Source organism: Pieris napi, chromosome 10 (assembly GCF_905475465.1).
Source record: "Pieris napi chromosome 10, ilPieNapi1.2, whole genome shotgun sequence".
NCBI classification, from domain to species: domain Eukaryota; kingdom Metazoa; phylum Arthropoda; class Insecta; order Lepidoptera; family Pieridae; genus Pieris; species Pieris napi.
The window spans coordinates 5,849,917-5,875,401 of record NC_062243.1 but is presented as its reverse complement, the minus strand read 5'-3'; the positions used below and the strand labels follow the sequence as shown (position 1 = coordinate 5,875,401).

The window sequence follows — 25,485 nt, the reverse complement described above, 5'->3', positions numbered from 1 at the left end:
AGGTCGAAATAATTAGTCTCTGTTGTCATTTTGGGTTCTATTTAAAATGGGTTTTAACAATGATTTCATAATGTAGGACAATAGCTTTCTAATTTTGTAATTATCTTAAACTAAGTTTGACAAATTTTTTTTGCGCTTTTTTAGTTTAGTTTGTATAGTGTAGTTTAAATAATAAACAGAAATGTGTTGAATTCTCTGATAATGTTTTACTTTCCAAGGCCATTAATTGCGTGGCGAAGTTGGGCTACAATGGTGGTTTAATAATAAAAATAGTTAATACTTATTAATTTGAATTATGTTTTACTTCATGTTACTTTTGGTAAGTTTGATAATTATATGACCTAATTTACATACAACTAGAATTTACATTTATCGTATCGGCCGGAAACAGGTCTATAGGTAGATACGTATTAAAATATAAAATATTTTCTTTTTAATTCGGCTTCCAGAAAGCAAGCACCATATTATATACCTACTCTGAATTTTAATCTATAATTAAAGATCTTATATCGTCTATGACTTCGTTTCCCTTAGCAACACGAACAAAACAAACATAAACTAACATTTAATTCTTTTGATACAATGAATCGGGATATTACGAGCTATTCAATAGTAGGGCGAATAGGTGAGGGTGCCCATGGGCTAGTCTTTAAGGCTAATCATCTCCCAACCGGCCGTGAGGTGGCCCTAAAGAAGATTCTTATCAAAAACATAGACGAAGGAATACCAGTTAATGTTATGCGAGAGATAAAGGCTTTGCAACTGCTCCGGTGTAAATATGTATGTTTGCTTTTAATTATTTATCAAGTTTATTAACTATAGGTAACCCAATGAAGTATGGAGCAGGCACATTTCTACAGCATTATTATCAATATTTAATCGGAAATAGGCGATCGACTCTTGAGTTTGAGATCGATATAGAGTCTAGACTCTAGAGTATAGACCAACCAATCACAATCAGGTCTGTCTTACCCTAACAGTGTTTCCCAACGTTTTTTGCGCCAGACCCCTAAGTCTTTCTAAAATTCTTATGCTTTATTAAAAATTGAATTGTTCACTTAAATGATAGTTTTTAGGAAGAAATCGCTAGGAAATTATTAACGAATTATTAAAAAATATAATCTAAACCTGAAATTCACATTGCAAATATTTTTAATAAATTTTGCAATAACCCCCTTAACAATCAAATGGCCCCCTTGTGGGCCCCATGTCGTGTAACACTGCTCTAAAAGATACTCTAAATGTCACTGTTTTAAATTTTAGGTAATAAAACTCTATGACATGTTTCCACGAGGTATGAGCCTAGTTCTCGTACTGGAGTACATGTCCTCAGGATTATGGGATATGTTGCATCATAGACAACAAGAGTTGACTCTACCAAGAGTAAAAGCGTATGCGCAGATGCTTTTAAAGGGAACACGATATATGCACGCACATTATGTTATGCATCGGGTACGTAAAAAAATTGAGTAGAATTATTTTTTATAATTTCAAAGATACGTACGTAATCATCCATCACAAACAAAAGCTAATTATATATGAAATCGTTAACAATAATTCATTTAACTATTGTGTAACCTTTTTGGCATAGCGAGCCTGATACACACACATTACACATGGAACATTAACAGCCTTGAGAACTAACAATAATTATTTTTCGTAGGATCTTAAGCCTGCAAATTTACTTATAAACCATGAAGGCGTTTTGAAGATAGCAGATTTGGGTCTAGCGCGATTATTTTGGCCAGATGGAGGTCGACCATACTCTCATCAAGTAGCAACTAGGTAGGTACTTAAATTTTAGCCTATAATATAATTTTAAATGGGTTTTGGGATGGGACCTCCTAAGCAGACATTATATTTTTAACTTTTGCTAACAGGCGCAATTATTTGACTTAAATTTTTTTTTTATTTTTTTAAAGACAATTCACACCAATTGACCTAGTCCCATGCTAAGCTGGTGAAGCTTGTGTTATGGGTACTCGGCAACGGATATACATACATATTATAGATAGATATACATATAAATACATATTTAAACACCCAAGACCTAAGAACAACACCAAATGCTCATCACATCGATGTTCGCCTCAGCCGGGGATCGAACCCGGGACCCATGGATTCGCAGTCAGGGGTACTAACCACTAGACCAATGAGTCGTCATTTTCAATCATTTTAAGGTGGTACCGGGCTCCAGAATTGTTGTACGGAGCACGATATTATACTGAAAATGTCGATGTTTGGGCAGTAGGTTGTATTATCGCGGAGATGATCACTAAGAAGCCACTCTTTGCTGTAAGTTGTTAACGAATAAGTATAGCATTTAAAAAAACAAGTGTTTATTTGAGGCGGGAAGTGCTTTCTGCATCTTCCTGTCCGTATAATGTCTATTGTTTTTTTTTTAAATTACGGTAAATGTCTTTAGCGAATGTTAACGTAACAATACGGTCTATATCGCGTCAAGCGTTTACACAGACAAACATTTAAGAGTTGCTACTTTTAAAAATTTATATAATTTTAGGGTGAATCAGACATAGAACAACTAGCAATAGTGGTACAACACCTGGGTACACCTACCGAAGATTCATGGCCCGATCATTCAAATCTACCGGATTATCATAAAATCACGTTTCCCGAAAGCCCACCAATGTCGTGGACAGAAATTTTACCGGGAGTCGAACCAGACGCGGTTAATTTTATTAAATCTTTTTTACTTTATGATGAGAATAAAAGGATATCTGCTAAAGAGGTAAGGATGTTTTTTTTGTATATGATAGAGAGCAAGGGTCGCCTATAAAGGGCATTCACCGCAGCCCATAGTCACCCATTTTAGTAGGTGTGTTGCCGGCCTTTGAGGTTGCTCTCTTTTTAAACATCAGAAGACGATTCCACATTTCGCTAGTTCGCAAAAGAAAATCCCTAGTGAAACGCACTGTGGACGACTTCAAGCCATCATTAAGGTGGTTAAGATGTTAAGGTATAAGTTAGGTATAGGTTTTTTAGTCAGAGTAGATTCCTTTCAAAATTAACTATATTTAATCATACTACTTTACTACAAAATTAACTATATGTAATTATACTTACAGGCCTTAAGACATTCGTGGTTTCGCACGAAACCAACTCCAGCCAATTTAGAAGATATGCCGAGACCTAATTTGAATACGAAACGATAATCTATGTAAATAAAATAAAACGCAAATTAAAATTAAACATTTTATTACCCTCGAGTCAATATATAAAACAATGTATAATACACTTGTACTAGAATTAATGAACATGGACTTCAAATCATATTTAATAGTTTATTCTTTAGCACGCAATTCTGACTAATATTATTATGCTTTATAAAGATGGAACACAAAGCATTTTTGGCATATAGCAGAAACAATTTTGAATTCTGTTGAAGAAATACATATATAATATTCCCCAAATAGACAAATAAATGTTTAGTTCCATTCAATTATTTTTGTAGTGACAGGAGTAGCAATCAATGACAAAACAATTAATGGATATTTAGAGTCTTAAGTTATATGATATAGTTTTCGTTGCTATCTAAATATTGGCTTTACCTCGTTTAAACGACTATTTCTATATAAACAAGTTTTTTCTATACTTTTCTGTACTTAACAAGGTTAAATTAGTAATACCCTAAAAATTTAGAAATTGGTCGGATTTAAAATGAAATAACAGTAATACGAAAGCTTATCTAAACCGCAGCACGAAAATAGATTTAACACGAAAAAGAGAATAACAATACGATTTTATTGTAACCAAATACAAGGAAAATAGAGTTCGAATAGTATTCGGCAAATTTATGCATTTGATGTGTCAAAATCAAATAAAAAAATTGTATCAGAGGCATTGACGTATTACAATATTTTACAAAATTATCATACAATGCGTGCTAAGCTTACTGTAAAGTTATTTACATCAGAACAAGCATTTAAGAGGATACATACAGACTTCTAAAAACACCTTGTGTCCCACTTGTCTTGATTTTTGAGCTAAAAGCATTCAGTTATTTTACCAGGTTAAGACAGGGACAAGTTAAAAAGTTTAACAGCAATATAGAGATCCCTTATGATATCTTTAATAATATACTAACATACATTTACAAATATATTTTATTTTTTCCATCATTATCATCAAATTTGGTGTCTCAGTACGAGGATTTTACAAGCTGTTTGGTACAGTTAACGAAGAAAGATAATTCTCAATATGAATTGTCTGAAAACCCCACTTTTTTACCAAAGAACTTGCTCCATATCATACTTAATAATAGAGAGATCAATAAGATAATCAATAAATACAAAATTAGTTTACATACATGATTAATAACCTCTCCAAAACTGTTTCCGTAAATATATAATATTATAACTTGTTTATGGGAAAAATGTTGCGACATTTATAAAGAAAAGTCCAAAACGTTCTGATTTTGTCACAATTCACAACAATAAAAAATACTATAACATAACAGTTAAATTATCTGAGTCAAGAAATAATGTCACATGTCATCGTGAATCATCATGAAGTTGCAGAATAAGAAATTATAAAGATATACTTAACTAAAATTAATTTTTTTTTTACAAATGAAGACTGAAATTTTGATTACAGAACTTAGGCTAGACTTGGTGCTAAGTATATTTCCCATATATAAAAGGTAGTTCACGCTAAGTCTTAAATCCCAAAGACAGACTGTAAAAATCACTCTTATTTTTTGTCTTTTTTAACTAATAAGTATAAATCAAAATTTTATTTACATTAAAATGGTAATTCTATTTACATAATAACATTACATAAAAGTAAATTTCCCCCTGGTACAACTTCCAACAAAGAAGCAGTATCACCGATTTATACTATATACAACAGTCAAAGGAGTTTTCTATACAATATGTATGATCTTGTAACCAGGATAATAAGGTACAAGCGCGGAAAAGATAAATATAGTTGAAAGGGTCTTTGGTCAAACTCAATTTACCAGTGTCGTAACTTTGACAGCCACAACTTTATTTTACATATAAAAATTTATATGGTTACATGGCATGCTTTATAGAGACCAAAATTGTACTCATGCAACAACAACATTTATGCAAATTATCTATTCCCTTGGTACCAGCATACTTGTGGCTCTCATATATATACACAACTAGTATTCAAGAATGTAACTTTTAATGAGGTAATCTACAATAAACAGCCCATTTTTTGCAGTTAAAATACTGTTATTACCTTTTTATATAAAAAAAGACAAAATGCCCATACTTAAAATAAGTACTTATTATTACTACAGTCGACTCTCGATAATTTGAAACTCAAGGGACCAGCGATAAATTTCAAATTATCAAGAGTTCAAAATAACAAGTGTTTGAATAACCATGAGGGGGGCTGAAGGAAATAAGAATTAGATCAAAATTTGTTACTTATTATTTCTATATTCTTATTATGTATTAACAATTATTATTACATATAACAATTATTATTCACAAATTTTTATTTCAAAAAGAAGTCTGTAGTTTTTTTTTTGACTTCAGTTTATCATTGTCCAAAGAATTTTCGATAGTGGTGAGAGCTGCAAAGTAATCGTCACCTTTGTCGGCAACACACAAGTGTGAATGATAAACGCTTCAAATTATAGAGAGTAGGGTAGACCGGATTTCAAATTATCGCATGTTGGCGAGCAAGATAATACTTTTTCAACTTCAAATTACCGAAGGGACCAATTATCATTGATTTTATTCAATTTATCGAGTGTTTTTCAAGGGACCGCAAAAAAAATTCAAATTATCGAGAGATTCAAATTAACGAGTGTCAAATTATCGAGAGTCGACTGTAGTTGTTAGAGGGCGCCACTAGAACAAGGGTTTATAACATAATGAATACATACCATACCTATAAACCCTAAGGATAAAATTCAAAGTCGAGACAGTGCTAAGTGCTTACTGTTTCTCGTATGTCAAAATTAATTACGTTTTTGACACGCTTCGTGCTAAATCTCGACTCGTGAATCTTTGCAATCTGACGCATCAGTGATGCTATATAATACATGATCAAATTTACAATTTTATTTTATACTTTCCATTATGGTGGACTTCAATTATTATTATTTAACTACACAAAGGCAATACTGAATGATTTTTTTTGCTAATTTACCTTTAATATTTGTTTAATATACCTTTCATTGCTTTGTAGCTTTACAACGCTTATTGTGTTGTAATAGTAGGGGAGCCCAAGAGGGGATTTCGGGATTTACTAAAGCGCGGCAGATTAATATATAGGGGGATACCTTGTACCCGGTTAAGTACCTCCACAAAATATGAGGCCCATATATAAAGCCGCACGTGAAGGAGACAGGATCAGTTTAGTAAAAAAAAATTGACCATCAGAAATTCCCGAGCGCGTCAGATTAAGGTAGGGTGAGTTAATTACATCCTAAAAAGTGTATATTCCACTAATCTGACAATTTGAGAGTGACGGAAAAAAAGGGGAGGGCAACAAAGTTGTAAAAAAAAAACGTCATCTCGACATTCTCGAGCGTAGCTAATTTTTTTTTTATTTTGAAGGAAATAATTCAAGAATAATGAAAAATATATAATCTGACGATTTCCGCAAGCCGAAATAACAAAAATTCGTCGATAAAGTTAAATGCGTGCAGCTGCGTGATGCCTACATTTCCTTAAACCGATCGGAATCTACTAAACGGCTTTCTAAATATTTCCCTCAAAATTACATTTCCTGTGAATTTGAACCGATTCGGACCGATAGATTTTGAGAAATTTTGAAAAATCTTAAAAAAATAAGAAATATTTTTTTTTTAAGTGGTTTCTTTATCGATCAACTTCAAAAACTAATCCGCCTTTGAGCTTGAAAAACCACGTCGATCGCCACCAAGCTGGTCAAAAGCGGTTGATTCGTTCGAGAGATATCGTACACGAAAGAAACCCGAAAAAGTGTTTTTTCGGGATTACTCCGAAATTTGTGGTTCGATCAATTAAAATTGCAAAATTGTTTATGAGGATGATAAAACTGCGTCGAATGCCGCCAACCGCGTGAAAATTGCTTGATCCATTCAAAAGTTATTGCGGTTTGAAAATTCCAAAAATAGTGTTCTATGAAACTTCTATCAGACTTTCGAGCTGGGAGAGCTCAAATGCATAGAAATGTTATTTCTTTGAACTCAGCGAGCTCAAAATATCAATTTTAAGCGCCCAGGAATGGAATTAGCTGGAAGTTGCAGGGATGGCCCTTTAGGTGAACCGTTTTTCTATTTTTTTTTTGGCAGATCAGGCGAATCCCTCTAGATAATCGTCAGATTATGAGACAGTACGTTTAGAACATAAAGATGAACCACATATATCTTAATCTGACGCGCTTGAGTATTTCAAAATTGTGATTTTTTTTTGCAAATTAAGAAAATGGCTGTGGGTTTGCGTCCCATCGAAATCGTCAGATTAGTGAATGAGAGCTTTTTTTTGGTGCACTTAACACTCCCTTAGAAAATCTGACGCGCTCGATAATTTTTTTTTTTTTTAAATTTTCAACCCTTAAATACAACCACCCGCATCATGCAAACGATCAGATTAACATACGTACATTATTAAAAATACGTAGGGCATAGATGCTATCAATATCTGACGCGCTCGAGGATGTCCATGCAACAGTTTTTTTTTACATATTTAACTATCTATAGCCGCTTCCCCCACCGATGAAAAGGAATTTATCATATAACATTTTTTTCTTCTTTTTATCTAAGCTTTGCATCCCAATAGGTCTCTACGACGCTCGAGTAAATCCCCATTTAGCATCGTGGGCTCCCCTACCATAAGACATAATTTTGGTACTAAAGCCTTTAGTCATGGTGATTCTGGTATTTAATATGAATGTTATGAAACACAGTATATGAATATATTTACAATTGAATGCATATTTACAATATAGTATATACATATAATTGGCTAAGCCGACAAAAGCTCCTAGCACTAACTAGTAAACTTTAGTGGCAATTTTCTTACAAAAACAACTGAACTTACATATAAACGTTGCAATGAAGCACTTTTCACAACACAACACTTTCTTTAGTAAATGTATATATGGTAAATACAACATAGAACAAACTTCAGTTTCACTTTAACACTTTACTCTTTATTTCACCAAGAGCACTGTTTTTTTTAAATATCCTTGTTTTACTGTACAAATGCAATCCACTGTTATTGTAACTGATTATCACGACCGTGATATTTCAGAGCTATTTTCACTATGATTAATTGCGTATCCAACCAGCCGCATGCAAGTATTGCTTAAGAGCCTGGTCAAGCTCGCCGTGAGTCGTGGCTGATCTTCGCAGAAGCATTCCCTTCATTGTTATATATTGCGTAGGCGCTAAACTGAGTGTGTTGCAAATCTGAAAAATACCAAAATCAATTGGACATCTTAACTAATCATAACTTATAATAATAATATATTATTAATTGTCATGTTTTTTAAAGTTTATTGAAGTCAAACTTCTTTATCGGCGTTGGAATGATTATTTATTATTTAATATTTATTATTTATTATTTATTATTTATTATTTATTATTTATTATTTATTATTTATTATTTATTATTTATTATTTATTATTCGACACTTAATATTTTAATGACAATTAAATACATTAAATTCCTAACATATAATCCTTTTTCCATCTTAAAGATTAGTTTGCCACATAAGTTTCACTTCTGACTTGTGTACTTTGTACACACACACTTTTTTTTTTTTTTTTGGTAGTTACCGTTTTAACTCTTTGAGAAGAATTTAATTAATCAATACAAAAGGGATTTTATTTTTGGATTTGTATTGTTGTATTATATGTTTAAGAATTCATGTTAAAAAGCTATTAATTTCTCAAGACATTTCACTTTCACACAAAATACATGTTTAGAGTTTTATAAGAGTTTTCAAGCATAAAAAATCAGATTACCTGTGCCTCATTAGTGTTGAGCAGCTTCTGCGCGTCGTTGGAGCAGTTCTTTTTGCAGCATCCACATCCGGTACTTCCGTCCTGTGTGCACTTTGGGATGGTTGAACTTGAGGCGCTTTCGGCGTCTCTGGAAACGGTAGACTTTTTAAAACATCTGTTATAGGGACGGCCTTATAATATTTATTAAAATTGTCTATTCTAGACCTCGAAAAGTACTTTTAAATTTAAATAAAATCAGAAGAATTTACATGTTTAAAATATTTTGTAATATAAATAATACATATAATATAAATAGATATATATATAATATAAATAGATATATATATAATATAAATAGATATATATATAATATAAATAGATATTGTATAATATAACTCACTTTTTTCTTAGCTGCAGCCCTGTCGACGAGTCTTTTGTCTGTGTGTCCGGACACCCACTGCTGCCCTGACAAAAACAACCGGTATACGAATTCAAACTCACAACACACGACGAACTCACAAGACAAGACGCAAAAGAAAATTTTGCTTTTTGTGTGTCCTGTATCAACCATACTAATAAAAGTGTAAATGTAAGTTAACTCTTGGTACTTGTCTAGTCTAATAGCTATCAACGAAATCGCTGACGCAAAGCTGGACAAAGCATAAATCATGCACAAAAAAAAACTTAAGACAAAACAATGAAACGCAAATAAAATAGAAAACACAATGTTATCTGTGGATCGGAAACATTAGAGACTTTTTAAAAGGCATCCAGAATAATAATAATAATCACAAACACCAATATCTATCAATACTGGATAATGAATAAGACTGGATTTGCAATATCCATCCCATAAATTAAATTATTTGTTTTAATACAACGTATACAATATTCACAAACTAGCTAAAAGTAAAAGTAAATACTTTTTTTTATATTATAGCCAACATAATGTAGATGTCAAAAACAAAATTTGTTCCAAATTTGAAATGTATACTCATTGAATCTTATTTTATTTTTTTGGAGTTTATGGCCTGATATCTAGACCTTTTGGCCAATGAATACTAATCCTAAAGTCAAATCCACAGATAACAAGCAGCGAAGCACATGTACCAGGGCAAGCCTCACGTCGTGTCCGTGTTTTCTATGCAACGCGTGTTGCTCGTAGTGCGCGCATTCTTCTAAACGTGTGACGCCTGCTAATCTGTAACGGTGTAATTCAGCCAATCGCACGCGCAGCTCTCGTTCGCGCCAAAGACCGCTTACTACGCTTGTTTGTTCTGATCGACCGTAGAACTGTGCCGTCCAACGAAGACGCTCAGTGAATTCCCTGAAATATTTTTATTTTATTTTAAATAATGTTGCATTCCATTCCCCATTTACTCTATTCTCAGCATTCACCTGTCTTTCTATATCATTGTGATATACTTTCGGAGTAAACATACACTCTAAGTACACGAACTTATCCACTTTTTCTCTATCAGAATATCTCTTACAGTCCTATGTACACCTCTTTCAAAAAGTTTTTCATAACTGTAACCAACACCTGCAATTCCTCAAACGAAGACCCCAATATCACTTGGTCGTCAGCATATAGGAGACAATTTACTAGTAACTGGTCCATTTTTAATCCCCGTCTTTTAATATTTTTCAGACAGATGTTCTTGAATAAGTTAAGTAACAGCCATGGGGAGACTTCATTATTCACTTCATTATTTATTTGATCTCTTTGATGATTTGAATTAAACAGAACTAGTGGTACGCAAATAAAGCGTGAGATTTTAATGAAATACCCAAGATAATAAAGAGAAAAATAAACAAGATTTGTTTAAATAAGTATAAACTAATCTCGTTTATTTTCATGGAATAGTCTTTACAGTCCCCGCTAGTATCCTTAATTATCCCTGATGAACATGATAGAATATTTTCAAATAACATCATTAGACATCCATATGAAAACTTCAATATTGGAACCCAAGGTGTAAAAAAATACCAATGAAAATCCCTATATCATACACTGTGGGAAAATTGACAATAAACCAAAGTGATCTCTCTTAACCACTTGAACCATTTGTGAAATAATCATATATATCAATAGATACTAATATAACTTAGTGGATTGAATTTGGTTAATAACTTACTTTTTCTCTTTGGCTAATTTCCCGAGTGTCTTTAGCTTGTTTCTTTGGTTATTAAAGAACACAGATACCAGCTGATAGTCTCGAACGAGACGTTTTCTTCGCGTCCTTTCACGAAGTCGCCGGGTGTATATATCTACTTGAGATAATTTGAGAGCTGAAATGCAAATACAATCATAAAATTTTCTATAACCATGAAATAGATAAATATGGCAAAACAAGTGTAGTGTGGCTGCTTAGTTCTTTTTTAAAATAAATAAAATAAAATATGTTTATTATGGAACATAAGATACAGGTATCACTTATTTTACGTCATTAAATCCCTACTCATCGGCAAAGAAGACAGAGGGTGTAGGCCGAGAGAAAAAGCCGCGGTAAAAAACTCTCGGTACTCTTTTAAAATAGCAAATCATCAAACAACACTTATTTTAAAACCAATATCGCAAATTAATTAGAAGTAGCCTGTCTAGCACTAGTCCCAGGCCCTTTTATCAACTAGATAATCGTTGACTTTATAGTAAGCCTTTTGACACAGCTTTTCTTTAATACATTTCTTAAATTTATTGAAAGGCAGAGATAAAAGAGCCTCTGGGATTTTATTAAAGAAGAGTATCCCTTTTCCCAAAAAAGAATTACTAACTTTAGATAGTCTAGTACGCGGAAATTGCAGCCTGCGTTTGTTCCGTGTATTAACATTGTGCGTATGTTCTATTCTAGTAAACTTTTATCACTATTTTTGTATACATACATAATATTGCGAGGGAAAGGTAAGTATATTAATTTCCTTGAATTTATCTCTAAGAGATTCCCTACATTTTAAATTATAGATTGCACGAATAGCCCTCTTCTGCAGGATGAAAATAGTTTGCTGTGCCTATTGCTGTAAACTCTATAAGTAATATCCAACTTTCAATTTCGCAATTGATTCTAGTAGTATCAATCTATATTTTTGGGAATACCAGATAGGAACAGCATATTCAATCTAATAATGCATTACATGCAAGTCAACTATATAAATTAAATACACATCAATATAGAAATATTTTTGGTTCTAATGTCTAAAAACTTACCAACATCTAGCTCATCATCTTCTGAATTGATTGACAAAGTCGATATTAACTGTTCAGCTTCATGATCATGTTCCTATAATGACAATAAAAAAATTATTATAAAGCTGAAGAGTCATTTTCTTTAAAGTACTCAGCTCTGGAATTACTCGTAAAAAAATATTTTTATGTTGGGCTATTTATCGAGGAAGGCATAATGTATTGAAGTTAAGGAATGTTTCTTCATAATTATTTAAATATTTACTAAGTTATACAGACAATATATTGTGTTTAAAAAAAGGTTATGATTGCTCTTTTTGTTTTAACTTTTGTCATTTTTTTTGGGATCATAATTGTCTTTTATGACATGCAATAACATTAAAATCTGTTTAAATAAGATGCTATTGTAATATTGCAAAATAAAATTACTGCAGAATTATAGTATACTAGCGATCCACACAGGCTTTGCATGGCTGACCCATAAACTTTGTAGGCATTATCAAGCTCTAAAACTTTTCTCTGGAACTCAATCATATAGGTACATCTCTTTGTTAAGGCTGCATTTGTAAAAAACTTCATTTGAATATTTTTTCTCCTACTTAGTTTGCAAATCCAACTAACATGAAAGTATTTTAATTGTTTGGGTTAATATATAGACTAGGGCTCAAACATATAACATGGCATCCAAGGATTACCCACTACAACCACACAAACATTATCCCTTTAATTATAATAGGTAGTTTAGATTAGTATATAAATATGTTGTAGCCCATGCTTGACAAAACTTACAGAATATGTTCTATTGTTTAAAATTATTCAATTGTAAGTGATAAGAAGTATTCATCAGTGTAGCAAACTAACCCTTTCAAAGTCATCTCTATTTGACATATATCCAAGTTGAGCTGCCTCATCTGTGGTTATGGCTAATGGTGGGAGTCGAGATACAGCTGTGGGGCTGAGTGGACCTTGGTCCTTGTCAGGACAGTGCAATGATGGTCGACTAGTACTTTCCACATTACCCCATGTTGCACGTCCAATACTACCTTCTAGATATCTTGCTATGTATTCATCTTTAGTTTCTAAAATTAATAACATTTATTAGCATTATGTCTTGTACTAACAAAGTAAATTAAATTTATATTTAAAATTATGGAAATATCAGAATGTTTGTTATAATTTAAATGGGGTCCTAAATTGAAATATTATAAAGGTTGAGTAGTTAAGAAACTAGCTTCTAGCAAAACATACCTTCTGGTGTTCTGGTTTCAATATGCTTAGCTATATCTTCCCAATTCCCAAAACCAAATTGTTCTATAGCATCCAATAATCTTACTTCTTCATTTGCTGACCAACTGTTACGGCCCAAAAATATACCAAATGCTCCAGCATCCTAAAAGTATTAATTATTAGTAACAACCCAAGCCTCTCCAAAAAATAAATATTAAAACGCACCATAAACTGATAAGGATGGTCATTTTTATGAGATCCAATTTCAGCACCATGAGAAAAACACTGTAACAAAAATAAGTATTAGGATTTCTCTATTGCCGGCAATTATTTATAATTCAAATTTAGCGCCAAAACTTTATAATAATGACAAGGACGTGGTCTTTTACCTGCAAACAAATATCAAAATCTTTACACTCCGCACATCGTACGCGAACACCATTTATTTCTTCTTGACAATAAGTACAGTTATATTTAGCATATAAATCAGAAAAAGACATTTTCCTAATATAAAATCATAAATTGAATAATATGTTGACACACTGGCAGTTTTTCGTCAATTGTACGCAGCGCCAGCGGTGGCCATGTTTAATTTGACCATAGACAAAGCGGCAAGCGGTGTTGACCTGATGAAACAATTAGACAGATAACTATCGAAAATATTTTAACCAAAAACAACGCTAAATGATGAGGATATTGTCCACCTCACTCCTTTGAAATTTTTAGACACAATATTATGTTATAAATCCAAATCAGCCTTGCCGTCTTTTGAGTTAATTTTTCCAAAAATAAAAACTAACTTACTAAAATTTGAAAGACTAAAACATTTTTTTTTACAAAAAAGAATATAAACTAAACGCACTGCGCAACTTTTGTTAAAGCATTTCTACTTGGACAGGAAATCATCATTGCACATAAAATCTATCCTTCGAAGGGAATAAGAGGTTTTTTTTCTAATTCTCAGGTAAAGTGGCTCTAAACCCTTCAGCACTCCATCTCGAGGCCCAGCACACTGCACAACCTCAACATAAGATATTAAGCTGGGAGCTGAAGTCATTTGATTAAGTATTCGAAAGCGTTTAAACTTTTACAGATATTGTAAAAAATGCGGGATTCTCTCATTTCATTAGGTGAAATGGCGTATTCTACTAATTCATAGGTGATGTAGCCCCTAACTCGCTACATCGCCAACTCGTGGGCCACGTGCGACCCAACGCACCGTGCAACATAAACATAAGACAAATGCATAAACAGAAAATATTGGATTATTTGTTGGTATTCTGATATTTCGCAGGTATTGCTATTGCGGAGTTCTTGTATTCGTTTAGAGAATCTGACATTCTCCCATATTTCATAGGTCATGTGGCCCCACCACCAGCTCCTCGCGGGCCGACTACGCCCTATTGAGTATGGCCCAGCGAACTGCGCGATAGTTAGTTAAGTTATATTATTATAACAAAAACGAGAAGGCAGGGGCTTAGTAAATGACAGTTCGTGTCGACAAATTTTCATACAAATATAGTTTTTGACTTTCTACATACACTACTGTTAAGGCATCTTGACTAAACCCCTATCATAATTTTAAGTGAACTATCTGTTATTATTTCGTACAGAGTATGTATAAAACAAGGCCTATGGTTATGGAAAATAAATTAATCATAGGTGAAAAAAACTCTATCTGTATTCTACATAATCAAATATCAATTCTGATTTTTGGTAAACATTAGTAAAAGTTTATAAAAACGAACGACAGTATAAATTTTTATTTTATTAATGTTGTAGGTTTCACTTTTTCATTTTCCTATTTGATTATTTAGGCCCCAGATGGTCTAGAAGGTGTGCAATGTAACGTAAAAGTTGATTGAATCTTCCTGTGTTAAGCAAGAGCTAGCTAGTTATTACCAAACATGAAATCCAGTAAACGTAGACTCCAGGCGCTCGCAGAGGGTTCTGAAGGTCTTTCAAATTACCTGAAGATGGAGGATTCAGAAACATCAATTCCACCAGTTTTTAGATCACGTTTACACGAGCTGTTTTCGCAGATTGAAAAAGAATTTGACCTTCTCTACTCAGAAAATTTAAATCGTAAGTCGTAATAAATTGCTTCAGCAATTAATTAATATTAAATTTAATCTATCAACATTCATAGTGTATAAATTATTTTCATATAAACAAATCATTATGTATTTTTATAACCTGACGTAAAATTTTTAATTTATAATTTCATATGTTTTTCAACTTCCATGTGTTTTAATATTTATCTGAAAATTATGTAGTAACAATACAATGTAAACAAGCAAAAATGTTTTAATTTAAAATTTTATTTATTATATTTATGTCTTATTATTACAGTGCAAGAAAAAATAGATATTCTAAGTGAAAAACTTGAACGAGAAAGTTGTGTTGGCGATAAACAGAATGCTGATTATATTGAGTTTGAGACAACAGGAAAATCCTCCAAAGCAAAAAGTAAGTAAAATTAATATTGTTGTTCTTTTAATTAATTATGTAGAAATGGTGTTTACATAATTAAGTTATTAAAAATTTCCCTTACCACTACCACCATTTTATTATTATTATATATATGGTATACTACTGTATTATGTTAACTTGTATAATTCATATAAATCATTTTAAAAAATCTTAATGTTTATCTTTAGATTATTATTTTATTTCATAAACAGCAAACAAAACTCCTATATTATTGGATTTCTAGACTATAGGTGATATAAAAAGTAGACATAAACATTACCCTAATATATTTTCTTAAAAATAAAACCTTAGATAAAAAAATTTTGAAGTCAATACACCAATAATAATCTTTAGATAGTGTGTACCATTTAGATAAGATTAATAAAACCATTGTGCTTTCTGTCTCAGAGTATAAACTGACATATAAATCACAATATATGTGAGAAATGAGAATGAAATCCTTTAAATCTTGTCCAGTGTTGGATAATTGTTCACGTGAACTTTCAGTATCACAGAATAATTCTCAGAAGGTGAAAACAAGTCATAAATTAAGAGTACAGACGAGTAAAATTGTGTCCAGTTTTAAGGCCCCGACATACAACTGCCAGCTTGTAAGGGAATTTACTGGACACAAAGATGGTATTTGGGATGTCTCTTCGGCAAGACCTGGACAGGCTCTTATTGGTACTGCCTCAGCAGGTAAATTTTATTTTTATGTTATTATTATAGGTTTCTAAATTACATTGTGCGTGAAGTTTATAATAATTATGCTTATTGCTATTACAAGTTACATGTTATTTACATGGACTGGATTGGAATGAATAAATAGTGATTTTAATAGTTGTATCCTAAAGAATTTACAAACCACTAATAGTTGTAAAAAAAATTAGTTTTGTTTGTTTGCTAAGCTAGACACGTGAATTAAGGAGAATAATAAGCTGTTAAATTGTAAATCTCTAGTTCATATCGTAGTATCTTTGCTTACCTTTTATTGGTGCCTCTCAATTACTGGTGAGCATCTCGTAAAGCATGTCTTGTTCCAAATGCAGTAATAATTTACTTAGGACCTCAATTATAGCACTAACATCTTATTTCAGATCACACAGCGTGTATATGGAGTGTGGAATGGGGGAAGTGTTTACTGCAGTATACTGGACATGCTGGTTCAGTTAACTCATTAAAATTCCACCCCACCAGAGATATTGCTCTGACCAGCAGTGGGGATAATACCGCACATGTATGGCAGGCTGCAGTAAATTGGGATCTACCAGTAAATATATTTCAATATTATATTAATATTTGACGGCGCCTTATTACTCTTAAAGGTATTTGTGAAAAATTCTGAGTTTTACATGCATTAAATGTAACTTAGGGCCGTAGACAAACCAGCATTTGTTATATTAATTAAAAGTAGTAATGTTTTAACCCTTTGCCCGGCCTATTGGAAGCGTCAACTCAAGCGGCAACTTAAATGGTGGTGTAAGCTTTTTCTTTTGGGAAAAGGAAATTATACTGGTCAATTCATACCTTTTGTATAAATAAGAAAACACCAAAAGAGGGGAAAAGCCACTGAGCCATTTACGAATTCTAAAAACTTTTGTCCAACAATTGGGAGGGTAATATGAAATCCGACTTAACAGGAAACTTCACGTAATGCTAAAAGGTTCAAAAAGGGACTGCAAAGTTTGTTTTGGCTGGATGTAGGCGGGAAATTTCGTATATATTTATTTCATTATCCTACAGCTAATAAAAATTATATATAACAAACAATTACACTAAAAATATAGCCAAAGATGGAACACATAATATTTACGAAAAGTTTTTAACATTTGCAAAAGGGAATAAATAATAAAAATTATTCTATACATTTAACTAAGTAATTTGGCTGTGTTGTGTGATGGTGTAAAAGTGAGGGTATGTACGTGAAGGTGTGTATGTGGGGTATGCTCATGATGCAGGTGGTTTTGCGATATGGATATTCTTAATACTCCTTTTAACCATATTCCGCGATAGCTAAAACAAGTCGAGGCTTAAAGTCTTAATGAAGTCTATTACTTGGGTGTTTAGTTTTCTATGCAAAACAAAAAACATCAAGAATACAGATTCAGAAGTGCAAGACCATTTTATTAGCCATAACTACAATTACAGCGTGGTCAATCATCAGAAGAAGAGCTGGAAGGTGGTGGCGAAGAAAGTATGGGAGAAACCGACAGACCTGAAGTACTGCGGACACCACTTTCCGAACTCATGGGGCACCAGGGTGTGGTGGTAGCTGCAGATTGGTTAACTGGAGGTGAACATGTGATTACCGCTTCATGGGATCGAACCGCTAATTTATATGATGTAGAGACAGGGGACTGTTTACAAATATTGACAGGTGAGAAAATATACATTAATTATTTGAAAAGTATAAATTTTAAAAAATATAAAAGCTTTAGGTACAGACACCAAAAAACCTCTTAAGGGATGCCCTTGTGCCTGACCGTCACCACAGTTCATCTACTACTTACAATTAATGACTTAAGAAAAAAATTCATGAATTTTATAAAAACAAACAGATATTGGACAAAGGAAAAAAAATCATATGTATTAATATAATTTTCTATATATGTATAAAGAATTTTGCAATTATAAATTATTAATATAATTTTATATTATTTCAATACCAGGTCACGATCACGAGTTGACACATGCGTCTGCGCATCACAGTTCCCGGCTAGTGGTGACGGCATCTCGAGATACCACTTTCCGTCTATGGGACTTCAGAGAACCCATACATTCGGTGTCTGTGTTTCAGGGCCATACTGAGTACGTACCTTTGTATAGATCTATAGAGTTTGACTTAAGTCCACACTTACTTCCTTATGTACTATGCTGTTATATGCATAAATGCTTGAGCGTGCTCAACCCATAGGTTCGTTCGAATCACGTGCACCAATGGACTTATATGCGCATTAAATACTCGGAAAATCGTGAGGAAACCGGCATGCCTTAGACCCAAAATGTTCACGGCATGTGTCACAGAAGGCTGATCGCCGACTTGTATATTAGAAAAAAACATGAAATAGATACAGAAATGTCGCCAAGAATAGGATTGGTAGCGAGTAAAATTAATTATTTCTATCATTATTCACCTTGATGTGTTCCCAGTAATAAAAGTGCATTATTTCATCTTGTCTATTACTGATAGAGGTTAAGCGTTTGTTCTTCTACCAGCTGCCCCTGCGAACTTCGTTTAATTTTATATGGTTTTACTTAATCTACCTTTTTAGTAGCTAATACCAACATATGGAACACTTGGCTATACTACCCCATAGAGACTGTTTGTTATTCCGGAATAAAAACCCGAGTACTAAATAAAAAAAAGACTTCGAAAAGAGTTCTAGGAATAAATAAAAAAAACCAAATGAAAAGATCCACCTTCAAGTTTTGCGCTTAGCAACATATTATGCCATTCATTTTTATTTGACTAGGCCAATACTATTTACTAATTTAAATACTAAAATAAATGTTAAACATAGGGTGTGTAGTACTGGGATTATCATCTGATAATTTCTATAATTAATATAAATTCTATTTTCAGGAGTGTGACATCAGCCGTTTTTACTCGAGAGGACAAAGTGGTTTCTGGATCTGATGACCGTTCTGTTAAGGTTAGTTTATAAATATTCTAATCAATTCTGGACATATTTTTAAAGTTCTAATGTAAATAACTATTATTATCAAACTGTTTTTATTTAATATTGCAATGTAGTGTAAATCTTTCCTAGTCTATCTAATATTAAACCTACTTTACCATATCTAGATAATCACATTAAGAAGCAAAAAATGGGCTACTGGATTTTTTTTTAAACCAGTTCAGATTATTTATTAGTGAAACTAAAAGAGTGAGTGTGAAATTTCTTGACCATTCTTCTCCATATGAAACTGCCTTTTAGAATGGCGTTGCTCCAGTCCCTACAACAAACGCCTGTAAACAAACGTAATTTTTTTTTGCGTGTCAATTATCATTCTTAAATTACACAAATAAACATATATTATATTTCCACCTAAACAGTCTCGGACAAATTTAATCTCCAGGATAACATTAGGATTTGATAGTCGAAGACATATTTTATAAGCATTATACGTCATTGTCGATTCGACTAATCTGTGACCGTTTTGTGCCACGTGACTGGCGTATAAAAATCAATATTTTTAATTATGATGTTATTTGTAGTTTTTTTATGGCTCTGGCACGATTTGTGCATTAGCCAGCGTCAAGTATAGGATTTTTTATAATGCGTGCTTGTCTTTTAGGAATTCGACCGTGTCCTTCATGTACGGTTTAGGCACTCGCCCGGTACCGCGCAACCCTCCCAAAGGCCGAGAACAAATTTAAATTAAATTAAAACTTGCCCTCGAACCGGGAATCGAACCCGGTACCCCTCACCTAGATGCCACTTAATAAGACCGCTAGGCTATGAGGCCCCATTATTTGTAGTTATCTCTTTTATAGAGTTTGCAACATTCATAGCCTATTATAATAGCTAATAACTATTTTGTTACCAAAAAAGCAATAATAATTATAAAAAAAAATTTAGGTTTGGGATGTCAGAAACATGAGGTCAGCTCTCGCGACTATTCGCTCGGATTCATCCGTTAACCGGGTATCAGTGAGCAGCGGTGGATTAATCGCCATACCGCATGATAACCGGCAGGTTCGCCTGTTCGATCTCCAGGGACAAAGGCTTGCGAGACTACCGCGGTCAAGTCGACAGGTAATTTTACTAAACATTAAAGTAACGTAAATTATTAAAAGGCTCGTATTATTCGAGTTTAGTCTAGTTGTATGTGTAAAGGAGGTTCCAAAATGGGTTTGTTCTAAGATTGTTTAGTTTACGTTACTTTCATAATATTTTGCTGGATACCGAATGTATTACTGTGGGGTAATTGGTGAATTGAAAGGACCTATAAAATAAAAAACATGCTCTGTGGTGCTTAGTTAAGTATGATTATAGCAACACTATAGTCATGCAAATTGACATATCAAGTTGACAACAGGGCTCGTGATGTTATCAAAAGAGTCCATTCAAAATTTCTTTCCGACAAATACTTCGTTATACATATTATAAAAGAAAGTACGTGCATACAAAGTACACATGTCAGAAGTGAAACTTCTTTGGCAAACTAAATTCTAACTCTTGTTCATGTTCAACTTGGAAATCTAAAACTTTAGAATTCCGATACTTAGAGGGAGGGAAAATAGAAGATATGTTAGGAATTTAATGAATTTAATTGTCATTAAAATATTACGTGTCGAAAATTAATACAAATAATAAATTTAATCGTTTAATTATTAATAAAACACGTGGCATTTTAATTTACAATTCGTCATTTGTGATTTCAATAAATTATTTTGCATAAAATATAAAATACTAATATTTCATAAATTATCTTTACGTAATTTTAATTTAAAAAATAGAATTTCTGTAAGGTATTTCACCTTTCTCACTCTCTCTCAATCATTCTCAATTGCTCTCTCCCTTTTCTTCGACAAAAACGCTGCACATCTTCGTGACGTTCCGTAAAAATTTTACCTAAAGAAGTTTCACTTCAAAAACTTACTGGCTTCAAATAGCTTTAGTTATAGCTTAGTGCTTTAATAGTTCCAATAGACCGCGCATAATCTCTCACGCACTCCACACATTGACAGATGACAATGACAATTAATAATGACATCCTGAAATATTGTTGCCATTTGAAGAATACAGTTTTTTGGCATAAGGCAGACTGTCTATGAATGTTACAATGATTATTTTGTATAGTTATTGCCTTCTGAGAAATATGTTTAATATAAAAAAATTACAATATTTATTTCTTTCTTCTTTCTTACATTTACGTCGTTTATCTCCCAGGGTCATCGTCGCATGGTGACGTCAGTCGCATGGTCAGAAGACATGTCATCGGGTATCAATTTCTTCAGTTGTGGCTTCGACAGGCGCATTCTCGGCTGGTCCATACAACCGTCTAAGGAAAATTAATTTAGCATTAAATAGTCACCCGTATACCTTCGGAACCACATTGAGTACGTACAGACATGATAATTAAATTATTAAGTATATTTTAAAATAACTAATACATGTTTATAGTATGTTTATGTCTTATGGTTATTAGATACCTCAAATTACTTACATTATTTAAATTTGAATAAAAGTTTTTTCCAGTTAAAAAAAAGTATGTATCTTAGTTAAATATGACTTTTTTCATGTCCAGCACCTACTGTGATTCGTGTTATTTATCGTGGTCTTATAAACCTTGATTATGTAAAATAACTATCGTGAAAGTTTTGTTTATATTAAATTTAATTTAGCACATAATTGTAGATATTCTTGGTATTACACAAAATATTTTTCTACTTAGACATTTAAATACTAAACGGTCTTGTTTTAAAACGTTCACGTGCTTGTTGCCATGGTTACCATTCGATAACATCGTTACCATGGTAACAATATGGTATTAACTTTCCACGTTTTAAAATAAGGGCCGAATGTCAAATTCAGTACGTTTAAGACAAACGGGACTCATACTTAGAACTTCGACTCTGCAACTTTAATGCTTACTTATGATTGGGTTCTGTTGCCAAAATACCAGGCGTTGTTCACTACGAGTCGTAGGTTATTGGAAAGCGCGTTTGACAACAAGTTTTTTAAAATACTAATTTGGGATTATTATTGACTAAATTACATACAATTTTATGTCTTTCTTAATAGAGTTTTGTCGAAATTAAATAAAAAAACGAATAACTTTTTAAAAACGTCATTCGATTTCACGTTTAAGGCGAAGGAGATTCAGAGACGATATTGTAAAAGATTTAAGGTCCTAGCTAAGCCGAGGCCCGGTCAAGTTTATATGAACGCATTCAGAAACATCGTTCAAGTCAAAAAAGTCTAGTTTCTATTGTTTTGTGAATATTGCAGAGAAAACTTTTTATTGATCTGTAAGAAATAATGTGTTTATTGCCAATTTACATATTAATTTCACCTGAAAGCTAGTAACTTCAGAGTGTAGAAGATGGAAATAATTTCAATAACTCGTTAAAAGTACTTTTTTTTTAAATGTATAACTGGAAACATTTATATTAACGTAACATAGTAAAGTATTTATTTGTGTCCTAAAGCAATACATTATGCTTAATGCATATTATCTGTATTTTGAATGATATGATGTTTATCCAAGTTGAATGTCACATGGTAAAAAGCCAATTTACCAATTTCTTAAAATCCGGCATCGCACTTGCGAGCCTTCCGGCAATGACAGTGTCCATGGGCAGGTATCACTTAACACACAGATGAGTCTCCTGCTTGTTTGTTACCCTGTTATAAACAAAAATTAAGCCCAAGTTTGACTTCGAGCTTTTCTGATTACTAATATGACATTGACTGATAGATTTTGACATATCAGAGTCATAGTTCGTGTCGTAGTCATAGACTTAGTCTCGTTTCTGAATATATCTACAGCTCCCTACTACGTTGTAGTTGCTCGACTGGTTGGTTTTCCTTTTTGTTCATACAGTGTTACGGTAGCTCATATCTAAGTGTCAGCTGTAGTATGGACAGATTCCGAACGATGTTCCTGGTTGCTCTAATTATACTCGGTCTAAAAACGTCTTTAAAAACGTCTTAAACAAACAAACAAAAAGTCATTTAATCACTTAGGTACAATTTGTACATTTATGCATGTCAACTCCCCATCTTATAGCGGCACTAGTGCCCACACATTGCCATCGTCTATAAATTAAGAGTAATATTCCTCCCTTTGTTAGGGTTTTCTTGATGCAAAGCTTAAACTCATGTATCGGAAGTTTGGTTACACGGTCCGGAATCTTGTTAAAAATCTGTATACATTTCCCCATAAATAATCATTCACAGCTATGAAATTGCATTAATCGCGTGGTACAAACGACATTGTTTAATACTGAGCTATTTACAACTCGTAGGATTTACGTTTGGTATTTTGATGTAGAACCCATGTAGTACACAGGCGGTTCCTATTGAGGTTTAATTGGTATTCATCGAAAAAATATTTTTAATAAATATAGAATATAAGTATTACAACAAATAATACTATAATATTGTTTATGAACCTCTATAGTTCAGAAAGTAGTCATCAATACAGATAATCTAAAGACAAGTTGACGTTCAAACTTAGAACTTAAACTTGTCTATGAATTTTAACCATGGCCGTCTAGCGTCTAATCATTTAATAATTTTTCTATACAAAGTTTGACATTGAACTATTGTAATGATGAGATACGGGTTGAATATGACTTGTTTATAAAGTGTTCTCGATAACACAATTTATTTTGTTTGAAATCTAAAATTAAAATCATCTGTATATCTGTCTAATCGACATGCGGGAAAATTAATGTAACTAATCATTTAATCAGATTAATTGTAAGATGTAATTAAAAGTGATAAACAACGGATGTAAAAATAAGGTGTATTATATCAATGTGTCGAAACATTGTGATAATTAATGGTTTCGTGCTGAAAACTGATTTCTTAAGCATTTATGATCAATGTTAATGACGTTCATATTTCTGAAGGTTATAGTAGTAAACCAAAATTGTTAAAGATTTCGTGTTTCTTTCAAATTACATCGTAAAGCGCAAAACCATATATTATATGAATTCGTGCGAAGCGCTATTTCATAGGTCATACTCGTTGACATTTGACAAATGACAGTTGACACTTTGTAGACCTATGTGCTGTGTATTCATTTCTTATGCTGTCGTAAAATGCATTCTAAATTGTTTTTAATAATCTTAATAAGACTTTTCGATGAATAACCAGGTCCCCAGACACACATCTTTAACCGCAGAAGTTACCATAAAATTGTCAACACTGTATTAGTATTAGTAGTTTTATATGGCAACAGATAAAGAGATTTTTGTTTAATTTAATTTGGTTAGTGGTTATATTAGCTTTCTTCTTTTTTAATTGTATAAGTTATACGTAAGCCTTTAAATACGATCTGGTAATGGTAATGATCTTAAGATATAATTCAGGGGCAAGTTTTGTATAATTTAAGACATTTCACATTAATTGTTTTAAATTGAAATTTAAAACAGAGAGAGCAGAAACTCTGCAGAGTTTGTATGTAAAAAAAATAAGTTTTCGTTTAAAATATTTCTTTGCACAACTTAGCTTTTAAGATGTTGATGCCTATAGAGTTTAATATGCTGTTATATAAACTGGTTGTCGGTTAATTTTGTAGGTATGATGTATAATTACTGCATAATACATGTTTAATTAGGATGTTTATTTGTGCTTTTTTCTTCAAGGCACAAAAGATTACGTTGGGAAAAATTAAAAAAATATCGAAAATCTCTGTTTAATAATAAATAGCAATAATCAACAGAGACAAAGGTTACGCATACGTACATGTATGTACTATTGTACTCTGGAAAAAACAAAAAAAACAGAGATAGTAGAACAGTTGCTTCGTCATGGCCAGGTATAATTTGTACGTAAACCTTATCTGATTTACTAGTCATGAAAATTTTTATTAACCAAAGATAGGGCTCAGTTCTAGTTCTTACTATACGTATTCATATATATCGATTTTACATATCAACCTTATCGCATATATAATATCTATAACTTTGGCGGGCTTATTACAAAATGTGGAC

The 25,485-nt window shown here is 32.4% G+C and overlaps 3 protein-coding genes across 7 annotated transcripts; 2 read left to right on the top strand and 1 right to left on the bottom strand.

Annotated features, from left to right (window-relative positions):
- Window positions 1-17: 17 nt before the first annotated feature.
- Window positions 18-3,460, top strand: LOC125053071 (cyclin-dependent kinase 20-like). Of its 2 annotated transcripts, none has more exons than XM_047654273.1 (6): window positions 18-319; window positions 1,264-1,452; window positions 1,664-1,785; window positions 2,181-2,295; window positions 2,522-2,749; window positions 3,087-3,460. In XM_047654273.1, exons 1-6 carry the CDS (start codon window positions 296-298, stop codon window positions 3,171-3,173), a joined length of 765 nt encoding a protein of 254 aa, XP_047510229.1. In that variant the 5' UTR covers window positions 18-295; the 3' UTR covers window positions 3,174-3,460. The 2 variants fall into 2 exon arrangements, with proteins under 2 accessions (XP_047510229.1, XP_047510228.1); XM_047654272.1 differs by lacking the exon at window positions 18-319 and adding an exon at window positions 341-780.
- Window positions 3,461-7,821: 4,361 nt separating this feature from the next.
- On the bottom strand, window positions 7,822-13,943 carry LOC125053069 (transcriptional adapter 2B). Of its 4 annotated transcripts, none has more exons than XM_047654268.1 (10): window positions 13,730-13,943; window positions 13,566-13,625; window positions 13,362-13,503; window positions 12,975-13,192; window positions 12,138-12,210; window positions 11,071-11,224; window positions 10,043-10,259; window positions 9,333-9,397; window positions 8,954-9,080; window positions 7,822-8,395 (listed from the first exon to the last, which is right to left on the bottom strand). In XM_047654268.1, exons 1-10 carry the CDS (start codon window positions 13,838-13,840, stop codon window positions 8,255-8,257), a joined length of 1,308 nt encoding a protein of 435 aa, XP_047510224.1. In that variant the 5' UTR covers window positions 13,841-13,943; the 3' UTR covers window positions 7,822-8,254. The 4 variants fall into 4 exon arrangements, with proteins under 4 accessions (XP_047510224.1, XP_047510225.1, XP_047510226.1 ...); XM_047654269.1 differs by having other exon boundaries at window positions 10,058-10,259; XM_047654270.1 differs by having other exon boundaries at window positions 8,260-8,395; window positions 9,333-9,392.
- A 1,041-nt stretch (window positions 13,944-14,984) lies between these two features.
- Window positions 14,985-23,367, top strand: LOC125053152 (WD repeat-containing protein 37). Its single transcript, XM_047654381.1, has 9 exons — window positions 14,985-15,425; window positions 15,693-15,809; window positions 16,320-16,511; window positions 16,910-17,082; window positions 17,961-18,189; window positions 18,482-18,620; window positions 19,396-19,465; window positions 20,396-20,572; window positions 21,710-23,367. Exons 1-9 carry the CDS (start codon window positions 15,248-15,250, stop codon window positions 21,833-21,835), a joined length of 1,401 nt encoding a protein of 466 aa, XP_047510337.1. The 5' UTR covers window positions 14,985-15,247; the 3' UTR covers window positions 21,836-23,367.
- Window positions 23,368-25,485: the final 2,118 nt, after the last annotated feature.